General features: G+C 41.8%; 1 protein-coding gene across 2 annotated transcripts in view; it reads right to left on the bottom strand.

The window, feature by feature from the left end:
* Positions 1–27,090, bottom strand: part of NPR3 (natriuretic peptide receptor 3) — a 172,919-nt gene that overhangs the window by 41,272 nt on the left and 104,557 nt on the right. For both annotated transcript variants that reach the window (XM_089689456.1, XM_089689455.1), the window contains exons 4-5: positions 13,538–13,673; positions 1,819–1,913 (exon numbers count right to left, since the gene is read on the bottom strand). In XM_089689456.1, coding sequence (XP_089545582.1) covers positions 1,819–1,913; positions 13,538–13,673 — 231 coding nt within the window. The remainder of the gene's footprint in view (positions 1–1,818; positions 1,914–13,537; positions 13,674–27,090) is intronic.

The following is a 27,090-nucleotide window of genomic DNA, read 5'->3' as shown; positions in this document are numbered from 1 at the left end:
TGTCACTCTACTGGAATTTTATAAGTTTTATCTTCCCAAAGAAGCATTTCCCATTCTTCACAATCAAACCATATTCTTGTCATTAGAACAACTCCACACAGCACGGGGGGACTTTACAAAGATGACCAGCCTGTGATCAGTGCGGAATCCGAGTACTGGCCAGCCATTCACAAGCTGCATCTGGAAAGTTCTCTGTGGAAGAGGTAGAGAAGATTTTCCTGACATTTGCATGAAGTGCCCATTGACGAGAACCTTTTGAAGAAGCCAAACTTAGCATGAGTTTTAATGGTGCAAGGACAATTCATGCAGCTATTGCCATTTAAGGTGGATATCAACAAACACTTTCTGGGTCCCTATCCATCCATCACGTGCATTTGAGGAGATGTCCCTGGAGAATGTGCGTAAGGTCCATTAATCAACTTGTATGCTGACGTGTGCCAGATGATTGCCTTGGTCCTATCCTCATCCAGATGACTATGACGGGATATACCTTTTACACAAATGCGCATAAAGATTGCGCTTCTGGTTAGTGCATTCACATTACCATTTTCCCAATCACTCAAATCACGGAATTCACGGAAACGGATTATTGCCTCATTGGACTTCATATTCACCACCAAAGTCACATGACTATATTTGTATTGAATACTGCTTTCACCATTTATACGTCATATTTGAACGATTCACTTTACTTTCACCTCTACGCCTGCTGGCGCTTGCACATATTTCACTTTGATTATTTTAGTGCTGCATCTTTTATATCAGATTTTTAGAGAGTAGGAGGTTTTATCTTGATGCTAGCAGCTTAAAACCCAGCGCTCGTTTTACATCCCATGTTTTTTATATTCATGTCATTAGTTTTTGGCAGCACCTATATTTGTTTGCAAATATTTTTAAGGATGAAGCACACGAAGGGCAAAATTATAACCAAATATCTGATGAGCATCTTTGGAATTCAGTGAGAATTGCTACTCCATCCATCCAACCATATTGCCCTCTTTTACTTTATAATAACAAATATTACAAAAGAACTATGTTTTAACATTATCTATATTAGTGATGGTTAAATTGAGATCTGCCTGACTTTTTCTGCTCATCAGCTATGCTGATTGTTAGTGTATGTTATGTGTGGTCCATGGCAATTCCTCTTCTTCCAATGTGGCCCAGGAAAGTCAAAAGGTTGGACCCCACGGATTTAGAGCAAGTCAATGATTAGTTGCATGTTGGTTGTTTAAGAAGAGGCAAATGTTGAAAGCAGAAAAAGCTCTTAAATATGTGAAAGTGAAAAAAAAAACAAAACAGTACATCTCTGGAATACATGTACATTTTCCCAAGTTGTATCCCTTTAAACATGCAAGTACACAAAAATAACTGTTGATGTGCAAAAAACATAAGCATTCTTCTATGTTTCCCTTTGACAACACAATCCTGATTTCCTAGGCATGTGGTGTCAGCCCTGCCTACTTCATTTCTGATAGATTACCCCTCCTCATCACTTCCCCACACCTCATTTCCATAACCCCTCCTTGTGCACAGGCAGAAAACACAGGAAATTATCAGACCACACAATTTTTGCAAAACCTACAGATATGGTTTGCACTTATTGAACAAATATAACAAAACACTTTCAAAATGGGAGCAAAGTTTATGGTTAGGGTTTACATACACTTTAAAAGAAAGCTTTGTGGCCCCTTAAGTGCATTAGCGTATTTTCTAACATTTCTTGGTCAATCCTCAAATAGTTAGTGGTTGTGCAGACATGTGGAGAGAGGAGCACAGCCAGGTCCAAGCTTCCAGAGAGCACGTATTTTATCTTACCTCTTGTGTACCTGTTTCCAGGTCCGTCATGGCAATCACTGAGAAATCCCCGTAGCGGTCTCCATTAGCATCGATGGACACCTGACCGGCAATACCTGTGGAATGGCATGCAAGGAATTAGAAAACAAATTACTTGAAATACCTAAGTGTCCAAGTCAAACACAAAAAAGTGAGTCTGCAGATTTCTAGCAAGCGATACAACAGGAAATCTCATCAGACTCCAAGATTTTCATTGGCTTTACAAGCTGAATTGAAATTTCATCCCACTGTCTGCATTCCTAAAACCTGAAGCCTACTTCGTTTTCAGGAACACATAACTGGACCCTGTGTATCACGGATACTATGAATAAGATGGTATTAAAGAGGAGAGCATAGAGACTGAGTACTATATCAAATTCACCTAGAGGACTAGCAAACCATAAGCAATATGTTTATAGATAATAAATAATAATATTGCACCAAACAACTTCCTAGTGCTGGGCAGAAATTGATTATTAGTCTATTTTAACTTAAAGTGGAGTTCCATCTGAAAAAAAAAAAAATAAATAAAAGTCAGCAGCTACAAAAACTGTAGCTACTGACTTTTAAACTACAGACAATTACCTGTCCCTTGGTCCAGCGGTGTCCTCACCATGGCTGGTTTTACTGGCCGTCTTCTCTCCCTGGCGCCAGCATCTTTAGTGTGGGCACCTGGCTGTGACAGCTTGCGGCTTCACAGCCTGGTGCCCACTGCACATGCTCGAGAAGTGCCGCACTTTGTGAATGGCCCCGTAGTCTTCTGGGACCTGTCACGTGTCCCAGAAGATTACGGGGAAGGAGGCGGGAGGACAACAAATGTTTCCATTTAATATATAAAAATGATAAATATTGTGTTAATTGCAGTGCTTGGATTAACCTCAATTGGAAAATTAGGATACTGTTGACCAAATGGAATGAGCAAGCAGGAAAACCAGCTGTATGTAATAAACAGAGCAAGATCATCCACAAGGCAACCTATGCAGGAGGGTCTAGGGTCCAGAGTGTATTTAAGTTTTGTGCTACCCTAGGCAACACCAAAATTGGCGACCCAACACCCCCCCCTTCCTCAGAAAGAGCCTGACACCAATCAACACCACCACCCCCATGCGGAGAAAGCCTGACATTGACCAACATCCCTGCCCCCCCAGCTGAAAGAGCTTTCCACTACCACTGCCCCCTATACACTGGCCACTGCCCCGTCAAGAGAGAGAAGACACTCACTTTCACAGCTCCGGACACCCCGGGAAAGAGAGTCGGGTTCTCCATACACTGTCAAGCAGCCCACAGCCTCTCTCAGATCCCACCTGGTCCCCATGCTGCATGTGTCCCTTCTTCCTTCCCTTCTTCTGGGGGTCAGTGCCTTGTTTGCTTTGTGGTAAATACACTCCTGGTCCCGGGGGCCAGATACAACCTTTATGCTCCTACAGTAAATCAGGAGAATGAAGCAATTGGTCATAGCTATGCACTTTGGATTTCCCTTCCTAAAGGGAGAATGCACTTGTAGACAGTTGGTGTCGAATAAGACCATGCCAGCAGAGACATTGCAAAGGATGCAGCTTCTCTGTTCCTATGGCAATCCTCATCAATGTCAACTAAAGAGATGAGAGGATTCCAAAGTCTAGGGCCCAGTTCTGGCTTAATCTGTCTCTGATCATGAATGCCACATTAAACATTAGAGGCACTCAGCACTTTGCTACACAGAGTAAGCAAAGGGCAACGGACTAGTCACCAGCCAGTGATCTCTCGTTGGTTGACATTTTTCTTCCATTACAGAGTTACCATGCTTTGTCCTGCATTTTGTCTCTGTGTGGAGGCAGCCATCTTGGTAGAGGCAGGGCTTTGCTTCCTTTTCTCTACACAAAGGAGAACAGTAAGCAGCACAGTAATGACCTAACCAAATCTTGGTGGGATTGGCAGTCAGCGCTGGAGATTCACACTGCAAGTACACAGATGTGTGGCTGTAAGCTCAGGAGTACCTCTTAGGCACAGGAGTAGCTTGCTATAGGATAGCCAATCTTTACTTTTTGATTCAGGTCCACTTTAAGATGATATGGTTGACCTACTGTATATATCTGGAAAAGGTCATAGATTTCCTTTCAATAACAACCTTCTGTTTTCAACAGAATTTGAAAAGTAATGAAGACTGATTATAGGTTAGCTTTCAAAAAGAAAATAAACATTTTCAGTCATCCTGAAATCTTGGTAGTCTTTCAAAGACTGATACATAGATCAAGTAAAGATCATCCCATTGTTTCCACAGTGCAAATTAGATTTGGAAAGGTTTCTCAGTATTCTGAGATAAGCAGCCTATAACCTGGTAAATCACAAGAGATCCAGAAAAATTACAGCGGTCAAAGAACATTGTCCATTTGGTTTGTATCAAATTCTGTCTTTCACAGTTATGAAAAAGAAAAAAAAAAAGCAAGTGCCTGGTGTAATGTTCTGTTTACTTTATAAAGGAGTATAAGAATGTTTCTTCCCAATTTTTGTATTTGACATACATCTTAGTGTAAAATTCATGCCCTCACAATTTCTCACTTTTCAGACACGTTATTGTACACAGTACAGAACCCATGGGGGGATTTACTAAAATTGGAGAGTGCAAAATCTGGTGCAACTCTGCATAGAAACCAATCAGCTTCCAGGTTTTATTGTTAAAGCTTAAAGCAGACTGGCTACCATGCAGAGCTGCACCAGATTCTGAGTGCTCCAGTTTTAGTAAATCTACCCCTCTATGTCTACTAGGCCTAATTGTGTACAGAATTCAGTAACATAATTACCCACTGTGACCAGTCGGTAAGCTGGTTATATTAGTCTACATATTCTGAAAAAGCAGTAAAAGCACTTTAAAAATCTTTAAATTGTTAGAAACCAACTGAAACTTGGCTTTAGGGTCTTTGCTGTTATCCTTAGGATTTCCGAGAATGAATTACTTTACAGTACAAGCAGGTAGAAAGGCCAAAGATGGCTTGTTTTGAAACTGGTTGTAAAACTTTATTTTTTTATGTTAAAATAATAAACATGTCTTACTTACCTGCTCTATGCAATGGTTTTGCACAGAACAGCCATGATCCTTTTCTTATTGGGTCCGTCACCAGCGCTCCTGGCTCCTCCTCTTCAGCAAGTGCTTCCAAATCCTGAGCTGCCCTGTCTGTGTCTATAGACAGAGACAGGTGCGGCTTGGCCTTGCCCCATTCCCTCATCACAGAATTTTATTGACAACAGTGGAAGCCAATGGCTCCTGCTGCTATCAATCTGCCCTGTGAGGGAGGAGAGAGCAGAGAGAGCCACTAGTCTTGGGCACAGCACTGGATCGAAATAGGGCTCAGGTGAAGGGTAGATCCTGTAGCACAGAAGGTTTTTTTTTACCATAATGCATAGGATGCATTAATGTTAAAAACCTAACAGCTTGGATACAACTCACTGCAAATAGGAAATGTAAAGTGTTACTAAAGTCATTTTTTGTAAAATAAAAATAACAAACCTGGTATACTCACTGCTCTGTGCAGTGGTTTTGCACAGAGCAGCCCTGATCCTCCTTTTCTCTGGTCCCCTGGCAGCGGCCTTGGCTCTACTTCTTCGTTTGTCCCCACAGCAAGCCTTTTGCTATGAGGGCTTACAGTGTCTGATCGCTCCCGAGCTGTGTGTCTATGGAGCCGTGATCCATAGATAAACACAGTGGGACTTAGCTCCACCCCCCACTTCCATAGTTAGCCTGGTTGAAAAGTCCAACTAGATCAACCAATAAAAAGTAAAAAAAAAAATTATACAATCTTATATCTACAGTTGATCAAGAGAAAGGCAAACCCTGAGCAAAGCATGATCCACTTTGCTTCAACAGGGGAAGAATTCCTTCCTGATCGCCCAAGAGGCAATTGGATATTCCCTGAATCAACTTTATCTATAAATGTTAGTATCCAGTTATAATATGTGCATTTAGGAAATAATCTATGTTGATCATATCCCCCCTTAATCTCCTCTTCTCGAGAGAGAATAAATTCAGTTCCTCTAATCTTTCCTCATAGCTGATCTCCTCCATGCCTCTTATCCGTCTGGTTTTCCTCCTCTGCACTCTCTCCAGTTCCGCGATATCGGTTTTGTGAATTGGTGCCGAAAACTGAACTGCATATTCCAGATGAGGTGTTACTAATGATTTGTACCGGGGTAATATGATATCTCTCTCTTTATACCTCTTTTAATACAAGAGAGGATTTTGCTGATTTTGGAAACCTCAACTTTACATTTATCAACATTAACCCTCATTTAACACATATTTGCCCAATTAAATAGTGCATTGAGGTCGGCTTGTAATTTGGAGACATCCTGTAAGGACGTTATTCCACTGCACAGCTTGGTGTCATCTGCAAAGACTGAAAATACACTTTTAATCCAAGACCCTATATCATTTCTAAATATATTTAAAAAGTAAGGGTCCCAACACTGAACATTGTAGTACACCACTAACAACCCCAGACCATTCAGAGTATGAATCATTAACCACTACTCTCTGAATTCGGTCTTTTGGCCATTTTTCTGTCCATTTACAAAATGATTTTTTCAAGCCTGTAGACTTTACCTTACACATTAGCTTTGTGTGGGGAACTGTGTCAAACACTTTTGCAAAATACACCACGTCCACCGCCACCCCTTTGTTTAAGGTCTTGCTTACCTTGTCATAAAAAGAAATTAGATTTGTTTGACAACTTCTGTTTTTCATGAATCCATACTGCCTGTTGCTCAAAATATTTTTTTTCCAGCAAGAACTCATCTATGTGGTCTTTTATTAAACTCTACAGTATCTTCCCAACTATAGAAGTTAAACTAACAGGTATATAGTTACTTGGTAAAGACTTTGACCCCTTTCTTAAATATTGGCACCACATTGGCCTTACACCAATTGAGTGGTACTATGACAGTCATTAAAGAGTCCCTAAAAATTAGAAATAATGGCTTTGGAATGACAGAGCTCAATTCTTTAAGGACCCGTGGGTGTATACCATCCGGTCCAGGTGCTTTATTCACCATTATTCTGTCTAAATATTTCTGCACCATATCAATCATGAGCCATTGTGGATCATTTGAGGCTGTGTCTATATCCCTATTATGGACAAGAGCTCCCCCATTCTACTTTGTATACACAAAGCTGAGGAGGGTGTTTAATGTATTTGCCCTCTCTTCGTCCCCAGTCACCCACTCCAGATTATTTTGTAAAGGGCATGCATACTCGGACCGGACCTTTTTACTATTAATATATTTGAAGATTTTTTTTCAGGTTTGTCCTGCTATCTTTTGCAATCTTTCTCTTGTTTTGAATTTTTGCAGCCCTGATTTCACTGTTCAACAAATTTTTATTTTTTGCCAGTTTTGGAAACAAAAGGATCCATTTCTTAATGAATTTCACATTCTGAGTTCAAATATAACAATTAAATTTGTCAATTGGCTCTAGTTTTTCTGTAAACGGAAAGTTTTCTACTATAGGCGTAATGACTACATAATGCACAATAATTATATAGATAGATGTCTTTCCACAAATATAAAGCAAGTGATATTGACTACATAAAGCCTAAATGGCATAATATATTGCATAGGATTACCAAAAAAAATTATAGCCATAAGCTAAGTTGAATCATTTTAATACTTAGGATTCTCACTAGTTTTGTCTTCAGTTTGTGTCGGTTTTGCTTCTCTTGGCTTTTCTCTTGTATTCGAGGAAAGGGCTATCTCTTACAACTGCACGTGACTACACGCTTCAGGTTCTTCCTCACTTGACTCAACCACGAAGGATTCTGGTGCTTTAGGAATTGGTAGCACCTCTCCATGAGGAACTGGACGTATTGCCGATGGAATATTTGGATAGTGCACAGATAACTTTTTCTTCTTATTTAGCCCTTTTACAATTGGAGGCACCATACAAAAGTAACAATTACTAACATGATCTGTTGGCTCTCTCCAAATCATTGGCACAGCGAAAGGCATAGATGCCTTTTTTCCATTCAACCATTGCTCCAGTGCCGTCCCACAAGAATTGCAGCATATATGTGGTGCCCAGCTCTTGTCCTGGTCTCCTATCTTGCAGCCAAAATACAAGTTGTAGGCTTTCTTAATCATTCCTGTTATCCTCCTTTTTTGTGAGATAAAAGTTATTTCACCGCAGATATAGCAGAAATTATCTGCTTTATTCACACAAGTTCGAGGCATTACTGAGTAGCCTATATCAGCATAAAACGAAATGTAAAGACGCTGTCGAACTACAATCAGCTACAGATACTGCAGCTTTTATGCAGTGAAGTGATGCAATTAAAGGCTAATATTGCATCATCTCAGTATACATGCAATTTTCTATTGGTCACCAGTATCAATTGCGCAATATGCAGCTGAAGTTGCATCATAATTTTGAATGGCTTACGTCATTAGATGGGTGAATATATCATGGAAACTAGGGCCAATCAACATTTTATAGGGTCATTTTCGTTTTCAGCACCCCAAAATTATGTAAGATTAGCTAATTTTATGCCCAAAACTTTTTACCTGTTGAACAGTGTTTCCTTTTTACATACTGTATTCTGTTATATTCCTTGTAACAATTAAATGATGATAGTGTTCCTTCATTTTTATATTTAATAAAAGCTCTTTTCTCATTATCTATAGCATTTTTAACTTTGGCCGTAAGCAACATAGGTTTGATTTTTAGCCTTATAAACTTGTTGCCCATGGGAATATATTTTGCAGTGTGTTCACATACAGTGTTTTTGAAGAATTCCCATTTCCGTTCTGTGTTCATCAATGCCAATATTCCCTCCTAGTCTATTCTTGGAGAGCAGCTCTCAGCCTTGGAAAATTTGCTCCTTTAAAGTTGAGTGGTTTTATCTTTCCGGTATGTGTTTGTTGTTTACAGCTAACATTAAATAATTTGTGTTATGGTCACTGCTACCCAGATGTTCTTTTACAGTATATGAAAATTAGTAATAAGCTCTGCATGGTTTGAGATTACCAGGTCCACCAGAGCATCATTCATAGTCAGAGCCTCCTCACTGCATTTGATTGACAACAGCAGGAGCCAATGGCTCCTGCTGCTGTTTGAGTCCCTGTGTGAAGAGGAAAAGAGGGGAGAAGAGATGCAGCCATGCACAGCACTAGATCATTTCTCCCCTCTCTTCCCTTTCACACAGAGAAGGAGAAGTACAAACGAATAGAAAAAGTTTTTTACCTTAAAGTGTTACTAAACCCACAACAGTAAACTCAGTCTGTATATGCAGTAAAGCATGCTTGTTATACTCACTGTGGAACTTAAGGGTTTAATCCTCTGCATTGTGTTCAAAGGATGCCTGATCCTGTCTACTCAGATCCTCCCCTTCTTCCACATTCCCCGTTTCATCTTTTGATAGAACACAGCCTCAGGGACACTCTGCACATGCTCAGTTAGGTGTGCACTGCTAAAGAGTTTTTTCTTTTTCTTGGGCGGGTGCATGTGACCACCACAGGGCCAATCAACACTGTCCAGACAGAGGGTCAGGGGTTATGCAATTTCATAGGACAGTCAGAGGAGAATGAAAACTCCTCCTACAAACTTTAACCAGTGCTCAGCTGGACACTAATAGAAGTCACAAGACTGCTCTAACTGCTAATGAGAAAAGGTATTTAGCAGTTTATATTTACTAAAATAATTGCATTTCCATATTCTGTGTACTGTGGGAGAGCAGATATAGTGAAAGCAGGGACATGGATTTAGTAACACTTTAATGCAAGGAATGCATTAAGGTAAACAATGTTTTTAGCTTTAGTATCACTTTAACATCCCAAGTATCCCTTCTGATGTGCAAACTTCTAGCTCACATACTTCTACACAACTTGAAAAGCCGAGATAACACAAACAGATGCCAACAATTCAATGCTAGAAAAAAAAGCATCACATTTCTTCAAAGCCTGGAACTCCACTGTATCTAACTCTGGGGACTGCACTGAATATAAGGTACAGCCATCAGCTTTGATTTACCAGTCTGCAGGAAAGAGTAAGAAGAAACACAGGATACATTCTTTTGCAATACATAACACTGTAGCAAGCCTATCTCTCCTTTCCATGTGTTTATATGCCTTGATTTAGAGCTGCAAGCTGTTGGGTATGGCTTAGCCAGGCATAAGGAACAATATTACTTGTAATGTGCATGTATATTTTTGTTTTATGTTTTGGACGGGGCAGGGAAGGGATAAAACCCCTGTCAGGTTACTTTTTGTACTCTGTGTATCATTATGATGATTTCCCTTCATCTCTTGTGCTGGAGAGGAAATTTCCCATAGTGAGAGGATTTCCTTCTTAGACAGTTGTCACAGGAACAGATGTTCCCATTAGAAGATTTCCTCCCGCCTCTTGTTCCAATGAAACTCTAATGTTTTGGATTTCCCCTAAGTTTCTGTCCCAGAGACAATTATCCCTGTAATAAACATCAGAGTAAATAGAGAGGAAACTCTCTTCAACGGGATGAAGGCAGCAATAAAAAATTGACAAAAGACATCTTCTATACTCCAAAAAAAGTTTTGCATTTAGATACATATTAACCATGTTATCTTCATGACAGAATTGCATTTTTTGTACTGTCCCTCCATGGCAATCAAAGACACAAGTGGACAAATGTTTAGCAACATTTCATAAGTGTGCCAAGTTGAATGCATGGCAAAGAAACTCCCAGAACCCTGTGCAAGGAGCTCAATCCACTTTTCCAGACATGCTGCAAAGGGTAAAAGTGAGAAGGGGGTTCTTCAGTTAGCACCAGTCTGGGTAAAGCCTTCTAAAACCCAAATAAATGTTAGGTATACTCTCTAGAATCTGCAGAATTGAGAAGGTTAAACTACAAGACTGACAACCCAAAGCTGACCCAAATTTCACTATTAACCATGCCCAAATTCCTTAAAGCCCAACTCCAGAGAAATTCAAATATCCACCCTTGCAAAGGCCTCCTTCCCATTCTGTGCAGTGCAAGGGTTAAATGCGTGTTATGTCTAGGGGACAATAGAAAAGACTCTATCATTTAACTTGCATCTCGCTTCCTCTGGCTATCCTTCTCTGCCCAAAGCGTTAGTCTGTGGCCAGAGCCTTCGTGTCATCAAGTACCATCCATGGTCATTAACTTAGGAGGCTGGAGTGCAACTGGAGTGGGTTGTAGTTGACAAAGCAGGCTGCAGAGGACAGGTCACATTGCTGGAGAGTCCCTGCTGGAGTGAGGAGTAAAGTAAGTATTTATTCCTTAATCCTTTAGCCCTAGACTAAACAAGCATTTAAGCCAGGGGTGCTTAACCTTTTCAAGAGCATGGACCTCTTAAGGGATTTGGTAGCCAGGCATGGGCCATAGTGAAATGAAATGGTTCAGAATTTAGAATTCTTTATTTTAAATAGCATAATGAATATTTTAAACAACAGTCAGGATCATCATTTTCCATTGGACCAATCTCCGTTGGAGGTTTATCCATTGTTTAATCACAAAAATATTTTTTTTTACCAGATTACCATTAATCCCACTCTCAGATGCTGGGATTATGGAGGACCAGCAATCATTCAGTAAAGTGGTGTGCGCCCAAAAGGGGGCTGTGCGGGTTGCTATAAGTTTGAGGTCGCAGACCACATTTGCCGCGTGTTCCACAGGTTGAGCATGCCTAATTTAAGCTTTGCAGTGCAGGGTGGGGGGCAATGCAAGGGTTGATTTTTTAGTTCTCTTGGAGTTGGGTACCCAAAGACATAATTTGATAGTTACCTGTCCAGATAGGTTTTGTGGTAGAAGCCTTCAAACCTGCTAGTCATTATTATGGAGATTTTTTAGTAATCAAAAAGGTTAGATAATCTATCATGACTACCACTGTCCCCATCAATAAGACAGCACCACCTTCCTAGCTCAATCAGCTTTTTCCTACTGTCTCCATAGACATAACCTTGTATGGTGAGTAGAGAATATAAAATATGGAAAAAAGTGAGCGCACTCCAGTGAGCGACAAGTGCACAAAAAAAGGAACTACAAGCCCTTCCAACCAAAATAAGACAATATAAGTGCAGCGCTACAAACAATATTCAAATGACAAAAAATATAAACGATTGTCAGATATAGGAATGTTGAAGATGATAAACAGTTCAGTGAAGGGGAAATCACAGGGCATATAGGTGTAATCCAATCCCAGGAATAGATAAATTGCCTGCTTACCAGAAGCGCAATTTAAATGCGCATGTACAGATTACATGTAGCCGGAATCCCATGTAGGCGCTGCTTTCTAGTACCCAGATGGTCCGTCGGTGGTGGAACGATGCTGGCCTGGTCGGAACACACTGCACCTTGGATCCACACAGAGAGCCTAAAAATTGCTGGGGCTGAGGTATGGGAACTCAGTACCAGGTGCAAGGAGTAAAAATACTCATAGTGTAGTATGTTTTAAAATGATTTATTCAAAACGTAAAGCCATATAAATTTACAAAACGCATGCCTGCAGCCTGTAGCCAGTAAATGCAGCTTCAAAAAAAGATGATCCTATACACTGACCAGTAAAAACCATGGATGGGCCGCCGGACCTCCTGACCCGGCGGCGTAACGTCAAGGCGTGCAAAGGCTCCTCCTAGACGCGTTTCGTGTCAATACACGTCCACTGTAGGGGTGATGGCATCACCCCTACAGTGGACGTGTATTGACACGAAACGCGTCTAGGAGGAGCCTTTGCACGCCTTGACGTTACGCCGCCGGGTCAGGAGGTCCGGCGGCCCATCCATGGTTTTTACTGGTCAGTGTATAGGATCATCTTTTTTTGAAGCTGCATTTACTGGCTACAGGCTGCAGGCATGTGTTTTGTAAATTTATATGGCTTTACGTTTTGAATAAATCATTTTAAAACATACTACACTATGAGTATTTTTACTCCTTGCACCTGGTACTGAGTTCCCATACCTCAGCCCCAGCAATTTTTAGGCTCTCTGTGTGGATCCAAGGTGCAGTGTGTTCCGACCAGGCCAGCATCGTTCCACCACCGACGGACCATCTGGGTACTAGAAAGCAGCGCCTACATGGGATTCCGGCTACATGTAATCTGTACATGCGCATTTAAATTGCGCTTCTGGTAAGCAGGCAATTTATCTATTCCTGGGATTGGATTACACCTATATGCCCTGTGATTCCCCCTTCACTGAACTGTTTATCATCTTCAACATTCCTATATCTGACAATCGTTTATATTTTTTGTCATTTGAATATTGTTTGTAGCGCTGCACTTATATTGTTTTATTTTGGTGAGTAGAGAATGCTTACAGGTTACTGGAGACTACTAGTCTTATAAGATTTGGTGATGACATTACTGTGGTTGTTTTTGTTCTTCTTGCTTACAGACAAGTATATTTCTGGTTTATTAGGCATTTAGATCTGTGTTTTCTCTGCTTCCTCTGTTGCTTCTTACATTTTCCCCCACCAGTCATCAGATCACCATTCATCAGTTTGGCAGCTCTGATATGAGGAAGAACATTCTTGAAAAGAAAGACAGCTGACACCACACAGAGGCATGTAACAAGGCATAGGCAATAATGGGAAAAAGATGAGCTGCAGGGAGACCACGGGCAATATTTGTGACTAGTCCTCTGTATCCTGCTTGCCTTTTTTTCAGGCACATAATTCACAGTACTGGTAGTCTTCAACAAAAGAAAATCACAGTACTTACTACAAAGACACTGGCATAAATGTACCTTCATATGTTCGGTTCCACATCCGATGAACCAGTTTATCTCCATCTTTTTTGCTGAAACCACTCTTCAATAGTTCATGTAATGCTATGGCATATAGGATAATAGCATCATGGAATCCTTCCACAAACATATTGACCTGAAATAGAACAAGGTAAGATGTGAAGTGTATACTGAGCTGATTACTATATGGCACACATTCAGTGCAAAGAGTGTAAAAAACAACACACCTTCATGCAGGGTGGTAGTATACATAAACTGATAGGTGATGCACAGAGATGAAACAAATGCTCCTACACAAGTTGTATCTGTTTATATAAAGCCACCGCTTCTCTAAAGCTGTTCAAGGTGCTGAATTTACAAAGCTTGTCTGAGGTTTCAGAAAAAAGGGGTTGGAGAGCTGAAATTACACACTGCATATTTCAGTCAGGAGAGCTCTGAGAGCTGTTTGGAGGGATAAGACGCATCCTCCTTCACACAGCTCACAGGAACAGAGCTGAGGCTGTCAATCTGCTGGAGATCCCTCCCCGTCACCATTTTTCTCTTGGTGTCAGGAAAACTTGTCAGAATTGATTCATGCTGATAGCAGAGGAACACAGCAGGCAGAAATGACACTTAGCGCCCTGGATTGAGAAAAGAACACACTATAGAAGGATATGCTTTATTCATATTTTATGTCTGAGGTTTGCAACCACTTTAAAGTAAACCTGTCTTGAGTGAAATATTGAGGCTATCATTGTTGATTTTCCTTCTTTGATAGTGCTGTTAACCTAGACCACTGGCCTCAGTACTTTCTAAGTCAATGGCTTGGAACTAATATGCAGATCAGGAAAAAGTCAGAAATTCGTATTTACATGCTTGTTCTGGGTCAGTACATTAAAACACTGAGATAAGCAAGTCAGGATTGCAGGTAGGTAACTATCATTTCCAGAAAGGAAGATCAGCAAATTGCAAGCTCCATGTTTCTCCCATTCAGGGCCAGGACAAGATCCTTGGTGGAGGCAAGGAGAACAGCAAACAGTACAGTTTTGAATGTGAGTTTTGCTGTTAATAGCGCAACTTCTGGTGTGATGTAAAACCTAGTAATCCACTTGAGTCTAAACTCTGAATGGTCTAAATAGCACTGCCAAGTTTGAAAGTTCAAAGATTCAATAAGTAAATAAAGCCAAACACAATTCCCAGTTTCCTGACTTTGATCATAAAAATAAATACTATACTAATAAGTGTACTGCAAATGGCGGCGATCTTAAAGTGGTAGTAAAGTCATTTTTCATGTTTTACCTACAGGAAAGCCTTATTAAGCCTTATCAATGGCGTGCTGTCCATTGAGAGAGCCATGCCATGGCCTGAGACATCACTGTGGCTCGGCCAATCAAATGGTCACAGCCTGGAAACCCCGAAGGAAGACTGGGTGAAGATGGAAGCCCCGGGGAGCTGTGACGGTGCTCCTCTGGAGGGCTTCGTTTTCAGGTAAGTCTTTTATAATGGGCTAGTATGTGAGGCATACTAGCGATTTTTTTCCTTTGAGGTTTACTACCACTTTAAGTCTCATTCTTGCAAAGTGGCTATAGTAACAGTCTGATAACTGGACAAACTTGTTTTACCTTTCCACATGGCTGGTCCCTGTATGGGTCCAGGGTTTACCCGTCACAATGGGCATACCCCGGAAGGGTCTTTAGGATTTGGGAACCATAGGAATGGACTAGGATTCTCGATCTGTAGAGCACCCTACACACATTTCACTAAGTACCGTGTTGAGAGCCCAAGCAGGATCCAGTGTCCAAAGCAACATTACAGGCTGTCCCCATAGTGTGGGGTCCTGGGTAAAGTTCCCAAGGTTTTACCGAGGTTGCACAGATTTAGATGCACTGCTTCTCTTGTAGTAGCAGAAGGCAGTGAGGAGGGTGATTGAAGAGTTGATTTAAAAATTCCAAGTAAATAAGAACCTCTTAAGCATAGAAGGAAGAGAGGTATATCACCAATGGGACACTAGTAAAAAACTGAAATCTTAGGGTACGCTCAAGGGGGCATGTCCAAAAGCTTTGCTAGTGTCCAATAACCTGAAGGTAGCATCCTATAACCCAGAGTCTACGAATATCCAGCTTGTGTCCTGTGCGGTACCATTAAAATGTTTACTTTTAAACTGACTCAGAGATCACAACCACTCTCACAACTACCACAAATCACAACTACTGAAATAATCAGATGTTTATCCTAACATTTATCTTGCTTCCACATTGGCTATACCCCTACAGTTGGATTCTCTATCTTCTGAATCACTCTGAGCCTGTAAAAAGTTAGGTCAGGTGTTCCCAGGTTCTGTAGCACCTGAGAAGAGCAATTTGTGTGCAACTTGAAGCTTCAGCCCAAAGCGTAATCTTCATTATTGTAATGTACTCCACATTTAGTGACATTAAGCAATGGTAACGTAACAGTGGTCAGTCCAGAAATCTGCAGTTTGGGTTGGGTAAGAAAATTCTGTTATCTCATTCTGAGATATGTTTGTTTTATCATTGCTCCCGCTCCACCACTGCTGATTCTGGATGCTGTTCAAAATACCATCCCCAGACCAAAACCCTAACAAACCTATCTAGTCTATGTTGGCTGCTGAGCTCAGCTAGGGGAATGCTTCCATATCCTACAGATACTGTATTTAAAATAAGCCGATAGGAGAATAAGCAACATGTCAAATCCTAAACAACACAGAGGAACAAGAGGACAATGAAAAAGAACATTTTAAGGCTACATGTACACTAAGCTCCCTTTGATGCCAAGCTCTCCTAGTTGCTGAAAAACGCAGCAAAAAAGAGTGTATATGCGGTACCGAGATTAGTGCTTAGGCGTTTATTGATTTCATTGGCCAGAGTACTTGCCATTGAAATGAATAAACGCCCAGGTGATAAATGCAGCTAGGCACGTTTACATGTGTTTTTGTGGCATTTCGTGTTTTTTTGCTAAAACATTCCTCTCCTGAGCGCGATTCTTCTGCGTTCAGGATAGGGACGTTTAACTGCCCTTAAACACTGCTGCTGTTAAACTCTGATAAAAGCCTATTTGTGCATGGACACGTAGGCTTTTATTGAGTTGAACATATAGAAACGTGAATAGGTAGGCGCTAGAACAACCGCGCATCAAAAAATTAGAACAAGTCAACTCTCAACAACATTTAACAAATATTGGTCCTATACCAAATATAATGATATAAGACTCTCCACAACATCTAACAAATAGTATTCATCTAACAAATGATATTCCTATATCAGACATAATAAATCAGACGTAATAAATAAGTGAATACAATATACAGTCAGGTCCATAAATATTGGGACATCGACACATTTCTAACATTTTTGGCTCTATACACCACCACAATGGATTTGAAATGAAACAAACAAGATGTGCTTTAACTGCAGACTGTCAGCTTTAATTTGAGGGTATTTACATCCAAATCAGGTGAACGGTGTAGGAATTACAACAGTTTGCATATGTGCCTCCCACTTGTGAAGGGACCAAAAGTAATGGGACAATTGGCTTCTCAGCTGTTCCACGGTCAGGTGTGTGTTATTCCCTCATTATCCCAATTACAATGAGCAGATAAAAGGTCCAGAGTTCATTTCAAGTGTGCTATTTGCATTTGGAATCTGTTGCTGTCAACTCTCAAGATGAGATCCAAAGAGCTGTCATTATCAGTGAAGCAAGCCATCATTAGTCTGAAAAAACAAAACAAACCCATCAGAGAGATAGCAAAAACATTAGGTGTGGCCAAAACAACAGTTTGGAACATTCTTAAAAAGAAGGAACGCACCGGTGAGCTCAGCAACACCAAAAGACCAGGAAGACCACGGAAAACAACTGTGGTGGATGACCAAAGAATTCTTTCCCTGGTGAAGAAAACACCCTTCACAACAGTTGGCCAGATCAAGAACACTCTCCAGGAGGTAGGTGTATGTGTGTCAAAGTCAACAATCAAGAGAAGATTTCACCAGAGTGAATACAGAGGGTTCACCACAAGATGGAAACCATTGGTGAGCCTCAAAAACAGGAAGGCCAGATTAGAGTTTGCCAAACGACATCTAAAAAAGCCTTCACAGTTCTGGAACAACATCCTATGGACAGATGAGACCGAGATCAACTTGTACCAGAGTGATGGGAAGAGAAGAGTATGGAGAAGGAAAGGAACTGCTCATGATCCTAAGCATACCACCTCATCAGTGAAGCATGGTGGTGGTAGTGTCATGGCGTGGGCATGTATGGTTGCCAATGGAACTGCTTCTCTTGTATTTATTGATGATGTGACTGCTGACAAAAGCAGCAGGATGAATTCTGAAGTGTTTCAGGCAATATTATCTGCTCATATTCAGCCAAATGCTTCACAACTCATTGGACGCCGCTTCACAGTGCAGATGGACAATGACCCAAAGCATACTGCAAAAGCAACCAAAGAGTTTTTTAAGGGAAAGAAGTGGAATGTTATGCAATGGCCAAGTCAATCACCTGACCTGAATCCAATTGAGCATGCATTTCACTTGCTGAAGACAAAACTGAAGGGAAAATGCCCCAAGAAAAAGCAGGAACTGAAGACAGTTGCAGTAGAGGCCTGGCAGAGCATCACCAGGGATGAAACCCAGCGTCTGGTGATGTCTATGCGTTCCAGACTTCAGGCTCTACTTGACTGCAAAGGATTTGCAACCAAGTATTAAAAAGTGAAAGTTTGATTTATGATTATTCTGTCCCATTACTTTTGGTCCCTTAACAAGTGGGAGGCACATATGCAAACTGATGTAATTTTTACGCCGGTCACCTGATTTGGATGTAAATACCCTCAAATTAAAGCTTACAGTCTGCAGTTAAAGCACATCTTGTTTGTTTAATTTCAAATCCATTGTGGTGGTGTATAGAGTCAAAAATGTTAGAATTGTGTCAATGTCCCAATATTTATGGACCTGACTGTATATAGTGACAGTCTCATGAAGATGTAATTCCGTAGACCAAATAATGTGCGCTTTCACCACACGCAGGCGAATAAGTGAATTTCTCACTCACCAGAAACAATACCTTAGTTCACAGGGCTATGGGCCAATACCCCATTTTTCTTGATATTCAGACGCTATGTCTGACTGCCCAAAGACCTCCTGTTGGACTCCTCAGAAAGCTCCACTTCCCGCACGCTCAGTGAGTGGGTGCAGGAGCAGTGGGACTGACTGAGAAAAGCTATACGGATAATCCTGGATAGGAATGCAGAGTTGGCAGCAGAAACCGTTGTGGACAAACTGCCGCTGTGAACCTGAAATGTGAAAGAGGCAAGCTGGATCCCAAGTGAGAACACACCTCCAATCAGGTGGAGAAGCAGCCTTTTCCAAAGATGTGTACCTGTCAAAAGACGGCTGAGACCACCAATACAGGAAGTTCCTTTTGAGTGGCATCTGCCTCCCATTGGACCCGTCTTGTGGCTCCATCTGATCCTGAGGAGGAGAGTACCCTCAACGTATCTACGGACAGCCCTGTCACCAGTCCTGCTGATACTTTGGACTTTTCTGAGGGTGCAGACACCTGCCTGGGTGAAAGGAGTATGGCTGGTCTTGTTGTCCCTCAACCACCCAAGGCATTGGGGCCCTGATCAGAAGTCCCATGGAGGTCAGTGAAGTCTGCCGCCCAAGGCAATCCAACCATGGACAACTCCCTTCAAAATACTCTGATTATGTTTGAAATTCTACTGATTCTGCTGTCTGTAATTATGTTTCATGCAGTTATGTGTTATTCCTTACAGTGTTTCAATACCGAGGAAAGCATCTGTCAAAGATGGGAAGAGTGTAGGCAGGTACAGTCTGTATTTCCCACTGCAGGTGACACTCGACCAAAGCAGCAAAGCAGAAAGGGAAGGAAGTTGTGAGGAACTTGGTTCCCCTATGACTTTCTGCAGTCACAAGGAGACAGCTGTCTGATTGGTTACTGGTGCCCCATGTGACTCCAATGGCCATTTTGTCAGGAAAGAGTCTATTAGGTTCTGAGTCTGGCGTCCGTTAGCGAGTGGCTAACATGGGGACAGGATCCTTATCTGGCAGGGACAGTGTTAGAGGTAAGGAAAGGTTCCTGAGGCAGAGGGAAAGAGCAGGGACTATGTCTACCTCTCTTTAGGAAGCCTCCCTTTTAGGTGTGGACTGGCCAGGTCGTATGTTGCAGATGCTGTTAGCATCTTCAAGTCTTCAGACCGCTGTTACAATTCATAAGTGGTTCCGGTCGGACGTGCTTCCCGCAGGGCCTGAATAAGTTGTATTGAACTATTTCACAATATAACTTATTTGCCCAACTTGGACTTTGTGGGATTTATTTACTAAAGCTGGAGAGTGCAAAATCAGGCTCACGTCTGCATAGTAACCAATCAGCTTCCAGGTTTTATTGGCAAAACTTAAATGAACAAGCTGAGGCTAGAAGCTGATTGGTTTCTATGCAGAAGTGAGCCTGATTTTGCACTCTCCAGCTTTAGTAAATAAACCCCTGTGTGCTTACTGCCCGCCACACCATGCTGCACCCTACTCACACCTGTGCAGGCAAACACAGCCCTCGCATGCTTAAGAACGCCCGTGTGAATGATAACTTACATATAAAATTCATACACATGGCTGTCCCCATATACATACAGTATATTATTACAAAACAAGGTTTTTAATACAATACTCAGTAAACTATTACACATTCTACAGATCATATAATGAATATATCTCAAATATTGTAACAAGACTAAAGTTTCTTTTTAAAAGAAAACAATTGTGATGCAACGAAAGTGAATTCGGGACCAGACGCAGAAACATATTTGCAGCTGATATTGGAGAGGAATAGCTATAAGGTTCTAAGCCCATGTACGTTAGCAATAAAAAGTGTCAGTATGTGCGGATGGCCACTGTTTATTATTGCTGTGGGCAGAAGCAGGCCATTACTCCAGAAATGTGGTCTGGTTATTGTGAACAGACTTGTACATACTACACTTCAGATTTTTTTCCCACGGGCTTATAACATTGTTCATTAACCCAATGCCGCTGAAAAATGGGTAATATTTTAGTTAGGACTTGTCTTTATTTGGTAAGAGGGGCAGAAGGTCTTGGTGTCTGGATGGGAAAGAGCCAAGAGATTTTGCAACAGATGTTGGTGCTATAATAAAGCATATAGAACAATTATTAGTGTCTTTAATGGTACCCTGTAGTCAGATATAGTTTGTATATAAAAGAGGAACTGTGTGCAACAGCTAAATACACATATGAAATATATGAAGGGAGATGTTTTACCTGCCAAAGGATTTGTATTTCTGTTCATGCAGTCCTGAGATTAACAAAGTTCTGCCACACAGCACAGTCATGTCTGACAGTTCAGGAAACCTGATTTTTCCCAGTTCAAGAAAAATTTGCTTCTGCAGTCAAAAATTGCTAGGCGTTAGAGTATTTTTGAAAAAGAGACATACGTAGTTTCCTTTGTCAAAATACAATTACCCCACGATCTTGTGTTTCATGTAAATGAATGCATGCACCATGCAGTGTAAAATCCGGCTCATATTCGGCATGCAGGGAATAGACCTGAGTGACAGGGACCATGTAACTCCTGTGCACATGGGCAAGAGTTGCATCATTGGTTGCTGCTGAAACTCACTGGCTGGCTGGATTGTGGACAGAGCTGGTGCTTCCAATAGGCAAACTAGGCCGCCTAGGGCACACTGCCAACTGGGGGCACCTGGGCACAGCACAGGCCAACACTCTATCTGTGTGGGACGCCACATCATGAATGATCCTCCAGCTGAGGGGAGGGGCAGCAGAGAGGAGGAGAGTACAGAGAAGGACAGAGAATGATGCCGGGTGTCTAGGGCCAGTGTAGCAGCTGCTGCTTCATCCAGTGTTCCTCTCAGACTCAGTCCCTAACTGCAAGCTGGCTGGCGACTGCTGATCACTGTGAAGTTCCAGCCCTTCTGTTCCCATTCATCAGTGGAGGAGGAGTTGTGCCTGTGGAGGAAGGTAATGTCTGACTCTGATGTCTCGTCGCTGTGTGAGTATGACCCAGCCATGTGCAATGTGTCAGTGAGTGATGACATCATCATGATCCCATAGCCTGCTCTTCTAGTGCCTGCTGGGCATCGGTGTCAGTGTTGGTGGTGGTGTGTTGTGTCGGATCTGTCACTGTGTGGGATCGCTCAGTTTGAATGTTTTCTCTGTGTGTATGGGCTTGGCTGCCTGCTGTCACAATGTTTTATCTCTGCCCATTGACAGATCCCAGGCTGGAATTCCCCAGGCAGAGTGTGGATCCATCATCCTCCACTCACTGCAACTGTCACCCTGCCACTGCCAGCCACAGATACAGTCCACCCGTGACACTGATTTTGTCTTTAATATTGGTGCTGGTGGCATCTTATGACACTTATTTTTTCAAATTAAAAGAAATTTAGCAGTTTCATGTTTTGTTGATTTAATATTTTCTACTGTTTTTCAAAATTATTTTTTTTTTTTTTGGGAGGAGCACAAGTAGCTGATCTTGCCTAGGGCACAAAATAGTCTAGCACCGGCCCTGATTGTGGATAGTGTATTTGTGTTGCCTAGGTAGGTTTCCTACCTAAACATGTTGAGGAGCTCCAGGGTTTATGACTGATATGGAGAAAATAAGTTTGTTGTTTACTCAGACTCTTAAAGTGATATTAAAGTAATTGTTTAAATTAAAATAAAAAAGGAGGTTACATTTGCCTGCTCTGTGCAACAATATTGCACAGAGTGGTCTCTAACCTCCTCTGTTGGAGTCCTCCTCCGGTTCTGTCTGCTCCTCCTCTTCTCCAGTTGCCTCCTCAGCCGTGTCCATAGACACACACAGCGCCAGTAAGCCCCACCCTCTCACTCCTCGCAGGAGTTTAACTGACAGCAGAAGGAGCATATGGCTCCTGCTGTTACCTGTGCCTCCTGTGAGAACAGTAAGAAGGGGGAGTGGGGCTGCAGAAGGGACAGCACTGGATCATGAGAGGAGTCAAGTAATTAGGGATGGAGGGGGTACAAGTAGGTGGGCGTTTTTTCCCTTAATGCATTTCCACTAAGAACTGCATGTGAAACGCACAGGATCGCTCTGAGGATTACTGTGCATTACACATGCAGTTCTGTCCAGTGTGACTTCAGTCCATGTATTCTGAATGGACTGAAATCACACCACACTGCACCAAAAGTAGTGCATGCACTACTTTTGGAAACACACTGCAACTGAATCGCATGGTACATTTTTACAATGTGATCCAATGCAGGTGAACACACTGCATTTGTGACCAGTGTTTGGGGAGGTATTAACTTTGCCCTGACACCTGCTGCAGATCACAATGGCAGTGCGATTTGAATGTGGTGCGGGAAACCGATATGGGAAGCGGGATTCCTGCACGGCATTCTAGTTTGACTGGGTCCTTAAAGTTTAGAACCACTTTAGGTTCTGTTCTGTGTCCTGGATCATGGAGACTTTGTAGAGCTTTAGGCACTCTCAAGCTTTTATATATCTGAGCTGACCAATGCTCAGGGCTCTCTCTCTGTTATGGAAGCCTGCTGCTGGGTGAAAAGGCTAAGTGCTGAAAGAACATAAAAAATGTGCTGCTTGTTTTTGGGGACCCCATTAGAGGACATCCTATTACTCAGGAACTGACCTGAGTTTAGTTACTCCAGTGAGCTGATGTTTTGCTTGTTCTATACTATCTACAAGCCCGTCTGTATTAAAACGTTGTTTTGGACCTGCTTTGACTGTTCCTGGGTTCCTAACTCATGCATAGTGTACCATTGCCAATATCAGTTCAGCCTGTCCTCCTCACACTGTCCATTGCTGAAGTGGACTGTAGGGAACCAAAACATTGGGCAGGAAAGATGGTGGCAGTGTTGAACAGAGTGAAGACTGGAGCCTGGATCTGTCATGACTGGAGAATGGCATACTATCATTGGGTGAGGTTTGAAGAGGAAAAGAACCCAGAATGTCACTTGACTGGCTAGAAGACTTTAGAAAAAGGTAAGCGTAAGAAAAAAAAACAAAAACTAACCACCAATTTAAATAGTATTAGAATTAATGTTTCCATGGCATAGTTGCATTGAAAGTTCACAAACATGCAGTATTATTTGTATTTCATCCTTATAAATCAAGGCTCCTAAACACTGAAGCTGGTTCTTGGATTTGGGACATTTTGTTGGGCCTGGTTATGTAAACTTTAGGCCATACCTCTCAACTTCTGAACTTCAGAATGAGGGACAGTTGAGGGAAAAAGTGACCTGTGGCTTGTGCAGCGCGGCATGGCAAAAATCGGTGTGGCCACATGCTTAACAGTGGAAGGGGCCTAATGGGCATGGTTAAAAAAAACCCAGACTTCCTTGTAGCATATGCTTTGATTGATGTGTCACAAGTAAGAGTCTCACGGACACAAACCCCAGCACAATCATTAAAAAAAAAAAATTAAAAAGCTTCCATTACAAATAGTTTTACACAAAGTGTGGAAGGATTCAGGAACGCATCACGTACAGAGTGCAGGGTTCAAGAGCATATTTTATACAAAGTGCAGGTTTCAGGGATGCGTTACGAGTGCAAGGTTCAGAAGTTGGTTAAACCGCAAAGACTCCAATTAAACATACACTTACTTTCTAAAATCTTAATTAACATCATACAAGAACCGAGGCAAGAATGCAGTCATCAGATGGACAACAAATGAGTGCAGCCAAGCAGGACCTGGGTACGGCAGCAATAAGAGAGTATAGCTATCAAGTCCAACCTGTGATGTCGGGGATCCCCCCTTTTAAACACAAACCCATTCATAGGGAAACGGCTGGCATTTTTACAGTGCCAACTGGGAAAAAGGTGGCAAGGGACAGTCCTTGCATACAATGTACTTAGCCTGAAAAAGAAAACAAACAAATACACCAAATCTAAGAACTGGTATGCTGCAATATATTAAATGTTTATTCTTGGGTTTAGATATACTTTATTTGCTAAAGATTTTTGTAGTTGAGCATTTGCAATGATTATTTGAAATGTCTAGACAAGGAACATTGTTGAGAGCCCCAACTTCACACAACATTCTGCTAAATGGCAGAAGATGTAAACCACAGGTGTCAAACTCAAGGTCTGTGGGCCGAATCCAGCCCTCCAAGCCATTTCATGTGGCCCTTGCACCTCTCCTGCAGGTACCCCATTGTCTCCGCACCCACCTTGTCTCAGCAGTCGGCAGCAGAGAGGAGGATAGAACTCCTCTGCCAAATCCTGCACCTCTCAGTGCAGATGCAGCACCCCCTCATCTCTGCCTCCCCTGATCTCAGCATTCAGCAGACTCTGGTAACTGACTCCACTCCTCCTCTGGTCCTCCTCCAGTCCAGACCCTGCACTTTCTGCTTTCCAGCTCTGCCCCCAAAGGGGGTGCACAGTGATGGTAAAGAGGGTATGGGATTCTTGACATCTGATGTAATGGGGGGGGGGTGCTCTGGACATTTAGTCTTACAGATACAAATGGCCCTTTGAGAGCAACCATAATGCTGATAGGGCCCACGATGAAATGGAGTTTGACACCCCTGTTGTAAACAGTTGCGGATTCTGTACTAAACTAAATTGCACCAATACAGATTTTTGTTTTGCTAAAGCCTGTTATGAAAAAAAAAAAAAACAAACTAAAAATTTAAATTTAATTATTAATCACATTGTGCAGCATGTCTTTTCTGCTTAATGACAACAACTGCAACAGCTCTAGGGTCTATCACGTACACCGCAAAATATTTTCTTAGGAGTGTACAAAGAAACTACATCCCCACATAGTCAGTTGAGATGTTGCAGCATGTTCCTTCACTTATGAGATAACATTTGTCTCCATACTACAGCTGGTTCCACTGTCATTTCCCCCACAAGATACGTGCATGGATCATATGGTCTTCCTTGCTGTTAGATCTGGACCTGGGCCATCCTGTATGACGTGCTTCAGACTCTAGTGAACAGGCTCAATACATGGTGATAACAATATGATTGCATGTACAGAATATTTAGTTGTACAAGTAAAAGTAAATATTCATGACACTTTTAGCGATAGTTTTGGCAAGATAAACAGACAACGCAATGCAAGCATAATTAACTTCCCTCATACTAGATTTTTAAGGGATCGGTTCATCCATAAGTGAGCTATACATGGAGCCTGGTTAGCCCCTAGCTTCTTATAGGTCTTAGATACCACTAGAGTGAGTTCTTCTGATGTTTTCCAACTCTGTTCCTTGAGAGTTTTGGGTGTTATCACCCAGCTTTGTGCGAGTTGGATCTCCAAATAATGGCTACTGAAGGCGTGCAGAACAAGGAATTCTAATGTATCCACCAAAAACAGAATAACAGGTTTGAGAGGACAGGCTTTCTAAAGGAATTTAAAGGAACAATCTTTTTTAAGATTTCATTCACACTTGTACGATTCCAAAATCGTACGACTTTGGAGTGCGACTGTGATGCAACTTTAGCTCAGCTTTGACACAACTTTGGATGGGTGCAACTTGGATACAACCTTGGCTTTCATAAATTTCTTAACTAAATCCTGAATTGAACCCCACATGCCAATGCAATACAAGGATCTTACAGCTAACCCATTGGGTGAGGAAGAGTGTTTTAAATATCATTATCCATGCTCGTCTTTTTTTCTCCCTTCCTCTCATAAGGCAATTTGCACAGTATGTGGCAGGATGCACCACATTGTATGTAGATAGCAGTGCTCTCCTTGCTTATCATTCTTTAGATCTTTAGTCTACAGCTAGTTTTGCTGGATACTGTTGCCTATCCATGCTTAGCCATAGATATCTGCTCATCCAAGACTAACCTGTTTCCTCAGGGAGAGCTTCCCACGCACAATTACTTTTCATTTTGCTGGAGATAGGTGTCTATCCATGGTTAGCAGTTTTACCAGAGACAGTTGCCCACCCATAACTCCTGGACAGAGATTCATATTAATGACTAGCCAACTTTCATCCTCAGCCTTCCCTTTTGCTAGAGACAGCTGCCTATTAATGACTAGACATTCTCCCAAGAACAGAGTTGCCCATTCATGAATAGCAGTTCTCTGTGAAATACTTGCCCCCATGACTGGTTGACCTTCTAAAGACAGCTGCCCTTCCATAAAAAGTAGAAAGTAGTAAAAACTCAACACTTTAGCACCCAAAAATGGCGAAGGCCCCCCATCTAAACCACACATGGACCAAAATCAGGCAACCCGCACCGGAAGATAGGCAGTGCAGCCCTCTTCGAAGTGCAGCTAAAACAAAAAATGGGTGCAAATGCCTCATGCATTATCTTATTCTAAATTCCATTAAAATTATACTCAGAAGCCCATTAGGCTGAAAGCATGAAAGCACAAGCACGAAGTACATTCGTCCGCTATTCCATCCCAGCAGGTAAATGGATGACAAAGCCAGCTGACACATTTCAAGGAAACTGGCCTCCTTCCTCAGAGCTAAGGCTGGTGTCCCATGCTACCTCACCCCACTAAATAATAGTAGTAGGTCAAGCCACACTCCACATTTATGTACTTTGTGCTTGTGCTTACATGCTTTCAGCCTACT

The sequence above is a fragment of the Staurois parvus genome, unplaced genomic scaffold (assembly GCF_062004578.1).
Source record: "Staurois parvus isolate SC_StPar_1 unplaced genomic scaffold, SC_StPar_1.0 ptg000475l, whole genome shotgun sequence".
In the NCBI taxonomy this organism is placed as follows: Eukaryota; Metazoa; Chordata; class Amphibia; order Anura; family Ranidae; genus Staurois; species Staurois parvus.
This window is presented reverse-complemented; position numbering and strand designations above follow the sequence as displayed.